Here is a 6952-nt window from a genome sequence, read left to right as displayed (position 1 = left end):
CCGCCCCGACTCGGCCTGTTTGTGTCTCGGGTGTTGTGACAACTCGACTCCTGCAGTGTTCAGCTTACATTCCTTTCATCCCACTAGCCCCAGGGAACCCGGGTGCCCCACCTCACCCCGTGCCTGTCCCGGTGAGGGACCGGGACAGATGCACTTGGTCGGCAGATGGTCGACAAGTCCACGGTCAAATGGCATCCGCTGCGCGCTCAATGCCGGACTGGCCGCGCTGAGCAATTAACAGCCGGATTGAGTTGATCCTCATCAGGGATTTTGAGGGGGGGGGGGGCTTTTTGGGGGGGTTTGCTCCGGCCACGGAAGTCAAGAATCAGGTGGAGGCACCGTGTCAACTTCTATGCGGTCAGCAGACTAATTGAATTTGGATCAAAGACATTCACGTCTTTCACAAAGGTCTCGAGGGCTGCTTAGTTTTTAGTAATAACAGAAACACTTCCGCCGCTGACCTCCACTGCCCCCATTTTTACACACGCACACACACACACACACACACACACACACACTCTCTCTCTCTCTCTCTCTCTCTCTCTCTCTCTCTCTCTCTCTCTCTCTCCAGACTAAAACCTCTCCTTTGAAGGGCTCAAATTATCACAGCTGCTCAGTCACACACATGGAAGGCGTATAAAAAATGTGAAGGATTTTTGATTGTTTTTTGATTTTTTTTTTTTTTTTTTTTTTTGCTCAATATCAATCTATCATACACAAATGTTATTTGATTAGAAAGTGTTTCATAAAAGAAAATGTATCACTCTTTTTATTACTTGGCACAAAACTGTCTTGAATCTGTTATTTTAAATCTAAGACTAAAGCGCTAATAATTTCTTTTTGGTTGTTTTCTTTTCAGAATTCCGTATTGGGAACCTTTTGCAATCCAACATTTACTTTTGATAAACATTTGAGGTCAATTTCTCATGAAGGTCTGAGATGAATTTATATCAGTCCACTAGAAAACTGCTGCAGGCTTGTTTGCCTGCGCTTGCGAATCTCGGGGAAAGAGTGCCCCCTTGTGGTAAAAAGCTGCTATGGACCGAAAAGGTATTCAAGTAAAGATGACGGGCATCAAGAAATGCCAGAACCTTTTAATAAAAACGAAACAATAAATAAGCTCAAAGTGGCCCGCAAATGCTCAGCATTTGAAAACATTTTCTCTTGGAGCTATTTACACTATCGGTCAAAGTCTCACTTCCTCCTTCCGGATCGGCGCAGGCGCCCAAGAGCGGAAGAAAAGTGCAAAGCTGACCTCTCGCGAAGCGAGAGAGAAGTTCTGGAATCTGGGTGGGCCGAGGAGGCCGACGTCGACTCAGAGGTGGAAGGGATGCGATGCTCCGCTGACACGTTGCTTGCCTGTTTAAGGACTGACGGCGGTTGGACAGCTTTACTCTGAGCAACAGGCCCCTCCAATCCTCCCCGAGTCCCCTTTCCAAGTCCCTCCAGGTGGGCCTGGAACGTTGAGGTCTGTTGTTCCAGGGAGAAGAAACTCTCCTGCACTTTGTCAAACTGCGAGCAGGGAGAAGAGCTGTGAGTCCTGCCGGGTTCCCGGTCCTGCAAAAAATATTTGTCTGTTTGCTTTGCGTACCTGCTCAATGTTGGCCTGAAGCAGCAGCTCCGGCCAGACCGACTCACTGCTGCGGCTCACGCTGCTGCTCGCATGAGTGTAACTCCAGGTTAGTTCCTGTGAAGCACAGCAGAGACTGGGTTTTTTTTTCCAGCACAAACAGCGGATCAGAATGCAAATGGGATCTATGAAAGGGATACTTTGATTTTAAGTAAAATTCCACCCGTTTACTACTCAGAAACATTGTGGACAAGGACCTTCAGGTGTTCAAGGGCCAATATAAGTATCAGAGAGACACTGCAGCAGTGTAATTTCTCTTAGTCTAAACAGGAGACGTGCATCATGATCTAGCAACTGCATCATGTTCAGCCTGGATCTAAACCAGGTTGTTAAACTTGTAAGAGGGAGAAGAATGTGGCTTCTAGCCAGGAAGCTGCAGTGGATATTTTGGCTAAAAACATGTTGTTCACGTCTCTTCTTTCCACATAGGTCACATGACACAAGCTGTACGAAGGATCTATAATATAACAAAAAAAATGGAAAATGTTTGATAGGTTTCTGGGTTTTTTGGGTCTTCAGTTTCAGTCTCTTTATTCGTGTGAGAACTCGTCTACCTGCAGTACTTCCATGCTGTCCTTCAGGTGATTCTGACAGCCCTGTAGTCTGCTTGAGTAGAGGCCTATAGCAGAGGACAAAGCCTTGGCCAAACACACGATAAGAACATCACAAACTGTCCTCAAAGCCAGCGATAAGCAGATAATCATCAAGATTCACAACAACATTCAACATGAGGTCAAATTATGTCACATTTGATTGTTGCAACTCAACAGACGGGCCTGCAGACACTCTTACCTCTAAATCTGTCCAGGCCGAGGCCAGGTCCTTGTGGCCTTGGCCCCAGTGTTTGGTGAGCGTGACCCCAGTGTGAAGCACCTCCAGCCGGGCCCACAGGCCGCTGATGCCCTCCAGCATGTCCTTGACACTGGCTTCAAAATCCTGCTGCACCTGGACCAGCGCAGCCAGCGACTCCATCCTGGACGGAGGAGAGTTTCAGCTTCAGAGAGAGTGGAAAAGCAGCAGGTGACGCGTCTTCGGGATGTCGGCCTTCACCTCCGTTGCAGGTAGGCGTGAATGAGCTTCGCTTTGTCTGTCAGCGCAGAGTCGTGAGGGAGCGCCTCCGCCCTCCCCGCTGAGAATACATCAGCATCCTGAAGTGTCTGAGACACCAACTACAGAGAGAGAGAGAGAGAGGGGTCACGTGGTTTGGTTCATATGAGGACACTGATGGAAGGAGAGTCTTTAAAATGCAGCTGCAGCTATACACTAATATTGCCATTAACAATTGTTCAGTATTGTTGATTGTTGAAAATTTAAGTGTGTTTGGCTGGTTCTTGGCCGAGCCGGTCAGCACATTCAAAAACAATCAGGGTCAAAGTGGAGATGAAATATGGCACCACGATCCAAAATGGCTGCTGTACAAAACAGAATTTGCTGATCGGTCTGCAGCAAGAGAATAAGCTCAATATAAAGAGTATCAGTCAAGACACACACACACACACACACACACACACACACACACACACACACACACACACACACACACACTCGGTGGCACAACGTGAGACTGTCTCCTGTCTGCCAGTCTGAGTGATTCGGCGTGGTGCCGTGTGTCTCCTCGGGGCCCAGGACCTGAGCACCGTCTCCTTAACAAAGACTCACACACGCTGATCTACATGCACACAGCGACTGAACATAGACGCCGTCGCTGGAGGCGAGTGAGTGTGCGAGCCGCACGCAGGCCGTTTCATCTCTCCCGGGTGTCCTCACTTCTCTTACCTGCAGCCTGGAGAAGAGACTCTTCAAGTGGGGCACGTCCGCGTCTGACAGGGGCTCCTGGAGAACACACACCAGCAGACTGTCAGCCAGGGCCACGCCCACTGGGACACTGTGCCCTGATTTCATTGGCTGGGACATCCTGGAGAAGTAACGACAGGGAAACTGAATGAATGAAGATGTGTGTGGATTTATATTTCTTTCAAACTTGTTTCTAGTGGGGTTTTTTTTTTTCTGGTGCAAATATTTCAGTTCAAATTAGTATAAAATGTACTTTTTTGTTTGTTTGTTTTCGAAGTGGCATCCTTCAAGGCCCGGTGTGTGAGATTTACAGGGAACGACTGGGTTGAACAAAACACACCAAATTCAATTGATAAAATTAAATGATTGTGGAATAATTCACTGATAACATACACAAATATTTACGCAGGTCCACTTGTAAGGAGGCAGCGGCATAATGCGGCACAAAGGTATCGAAAGCCTGGAATGTAGATCTTTCATTTTATCTATTTGGCCTGCGGTGTGCCTTCTTACCCCTAGACGCTTTCATATTTTACACAGTGAGCCTTCATTCGGAGCCGGCCCAAGGCATAAGCGAAGTAAGCGACGGCTTAGGGCCCCAAGGCCACTAGGGGGCCCCTAAGAGCAATAAAAAAAATATATATATATATTTTTTTTTTTTTTCATGTATAAATGATGATTTCTATATGATGAAAGATATATTATTGTACAAAAACCCACTTTCAACAGAGTGCAGCTGCTGATGTAGACCTAGTGATTCTTAATGCCTCTGTACCTCACTTCTGCACACTCTTGTAGCTGGATGTGCTACCCTTTGAGATTGAAAACCATATGTGGCACCCTGGAGGTGATCCATGATGCATTCATTGAAATTATTCGTATTAAGTTTGCATTGGTATTACTTACGTTTCTGATTATTTTACCTTTGGAGATACAGCAACAGCATAATTTCAACGTGTAATACATACATGTGTAAAAACATGGCCGTCAATAGGATGTAAACAACACTGCCAGATCTGCATTGAACTCATTGTAGGTGTGTGAATGATCAACAATCAATACTGGCTGAAATAGAGGGCCCCAAAATCAAATTTTGCTTAGGGCCCCATGGAGGCTTGGGCCGGCCCTGCCTTCATTTAACAATAAATGGGATCATTTCAGAAAAAAAAATATATTTTTGTTCATCCTCTGGAAAGATTTAGAATGAAAAGAAGGACAGAGAGAAACTGAGATGAATGCCTGACCGTGTGTACTGGTTATTCCTGTTTTGAGCCACAGCCTCCTGCGGGAACCTCTGCTCAGGCTCTCCCTTGGAAGGAATGGAAACAGGAAGCGCAAAGAGAAAACACAATTACATTGAACGGCGGGGTCGTGTGATGTTCTTCAACACGTGACTGCTAACCTGCTTGGGTCTTCGCCACAGGCGACTCCTCAGGACGTGTATGCAGCTTCCCACGGCCAACCACAGCAGGCACAGGAGCAGCAGCCTCCAGAAGACGTGGGCCAGCAGCAGATAAGGGTGCAAGGGCGCCTCTGCCTGGCAGATTGACAGCACTACACCTACTAGAGCGAAACTGTACCACTCTGTGCAGGGATGCAACACTCCCGGCATCAGGGACCGGGCCGTTTGCTGTGACTGAAACGCTGCTGGCGTTTCATAGGAAGAGCTGCATGGAAAGGGGCGGCAGGGGACAAACAGCAGCTTGAATTAAGGTTTGAAATAAATGTTACAAAAGCATCGTATTTAATCTCTCAAAACATCTATTTTAGAATTGAAAGCTACTGCAGGGTTGCCAACGTAACTTAGCCAGTTTAGTTTACACAGGCTTAAACAGGGGTGGGCAAACTTTTTGACTGGTAGGGCCACATTGGGTTCTAAAATGTGACAGAGGGGTCGGAGCAGCAGCAGCAGATGGATGGAGTGTTTCAGTGACTCACTTCATAGGAGGAAAAAATATATCATGGGATATGTAGAAAACATGTGGTTTAATGTCAATTGACAATAAACCAAAGCAAAGTTGTAACAGAATCAGCTCCACGGTATTTACCTCTTTATTGAAATGACTCACTGAAACACTGGATGAATGAAATACAGCTATTGTCTTACTTTCTTAGTATTAACATCATTTCTTCAAATTCGGCAGGCCAGATCAAAAAGTTTAGCGGGCTGCATATGGCCCCCAGGCCGTAGTTTTCCCATGCCTGGGCTATAAACATCCAGTGGTGTGACAACGTGAGAGAGACAGACATTAAATGTGTGTCACACGCCAGAAGTCTGTCAGGTGGCAACCCTGAGCTACAGATATCTCACTTTTTTTAAAAGCTCATTAATCCAAATGCATCATTTTAAAAAGCTTGAATGGGACTTACTTTCCATATAGTGTGGGATTTTATTGATTAAGATAAGATAATCCTATAGTAGTCCCACAGTGGGGGAAATTTCCAACATTACAGCAGCAAAGTGGATAGCAACACACATTTATAAACATTGTAAACAAGTACTATAGAAAGTATGTGTGAACCGTTATAACAAAAGAAAATAGAAAATATAAGACATTTGAAATTTAATATTGCATTAGTTTTTTCTTGGCTTCCCTCATATCCGATCTGAGACCTGTTTCTGATTTGCTGATTTGAAATGTAAGGCCAAGAAGCTTGCATACCTCTGTAACTGCGACCACTCGACAGCTGCTACTCCTCCGACACCATCGCTTGTCTCCTCCATCCATCTAGGGCCCAGGTCCCAGCCCCCTTTCACTCCCTCTGTCGCCCCTCCTCGATGTTTTGCGTTGAAAACCGTCATGCGAGGCATCGGAGCGGCGCACACGCTGACATGTTTGTGTTAAAGTGCAGCGGCAGCAACTTGAGCATAGACACATACAGGGAAAAGTGATTAGACGCGTGACGTGACAGGCTTGTCGCACTGGTTCCGCGAGAAGATTGAAGTTTCCTTTTTATTTTTTTTCACTTCCCACATTCCAGCTTTGCAGGAATGTGACAGACATAAAGGTGAGTGATTGTGCTAGGACAAGCCCAGCAGCGACGCCCAGACAATGCAGAGGGTGGCAGCTACCTGAGTCACGTTTCCACGCCCGCGCTGACCTATAATTAGATCACACCCCGTGTGAAAAAAGCGCAGCATTTATAACTCGTCCCCAAGTGACAGGGGTCGACCAGTCAAGAGTGTGTGTGTGTGTGTGTGGGGGGGGCGGGGGGGGGGGGTTCACTTCCTGAATCATCAGCACTCTGACATAATTTAGGTTAACCTCGTTTGGTTTTCTGTTTGTGAGGCTCAATTATGGCAGTTAATTCAAGTTAGGCGGAACTAATTTCAGATTACTGAGGTCGTGCTGCCACCTAACAGTGAGAGAGGGAATAACAGCCAGGCAATGACCCGACCTCAGCAAGACATCTGGAGATTGTTTGGTGGGTTATTGGAGAAGAGGAAAAACACAATGGAAGTTTTGCTAACTGCAGCAAAGGATTAAGATCTGAAATATTGATGACGTTGCTCTTTTGTCCTTATGG

At 46.3% G+C, this 6952-nt stretch overlaps 1 protein-coding gene across 2 annotated transcripts; it reads right to left on the bottom strand.

Moving 5' to 3' along the window:
* Nucleotides 1–1073: 1073 nt before the first annotated feature.
* On the bottom strand, nt 1074–6387 carry LOC142895546 (uncharacterized). Of its 2 annotated transcripts, none has more exons than XM_076036684.1 (9): nt 6088–6377; nt 4827–5091; nt 4669–4733; nt 3407–3545; nt 2681–2799; nt 2423–2603; nt 2185–2268; nt 1592–1687; nt 1074–1512 (listed from the first exon to the last, which is right to left on the bottom strand). In XM_076036684.1, exons 1-9 carry the CDS (start codon nt 6234–6236, stop codon nt 1195–1197), a joined length of 1416 nt encoding a protein of 471 aa, XP_075892799.1. In that variant the 5' UTR covers nt 6237–6377; the 3' UTR covers nt 1074–1194. The 2 variants fall into 2 exon arrangements, 1 of the variants encoding a protein (XP_075892799.1); XR_012928227.1 differs by having other exon boundaries at nt 1472–1512; nt 2185–2249; nt 6088–6387.
* Between the last annotated feature and the right edge of the window lie 565 nt (nt 6388–6952).

Source organism: Nelusetta ayraudi, unplaced genomic scaffold (assembly GCF_046127955.1).
Source record: "Nelusetta ayraudi isolate G7.1 ecotype Tasmania unplaced genomic scaffold, CSIRO-AGI_Nayr_v1 ptg000048l, whole genome shotgun sequence".
Classification (NCBI taxonomy): Eukaryota; Metazoa; Chordata; class Actinopteri; order Tetraodontiformes; family Monacanthidae; genus Nelusetta; species Nelusetta ayraudi.
Note: the sequence above shows the minus strand (reverse complement) of the source record. Positions and strands in the feature narration are given on the sequence as shown.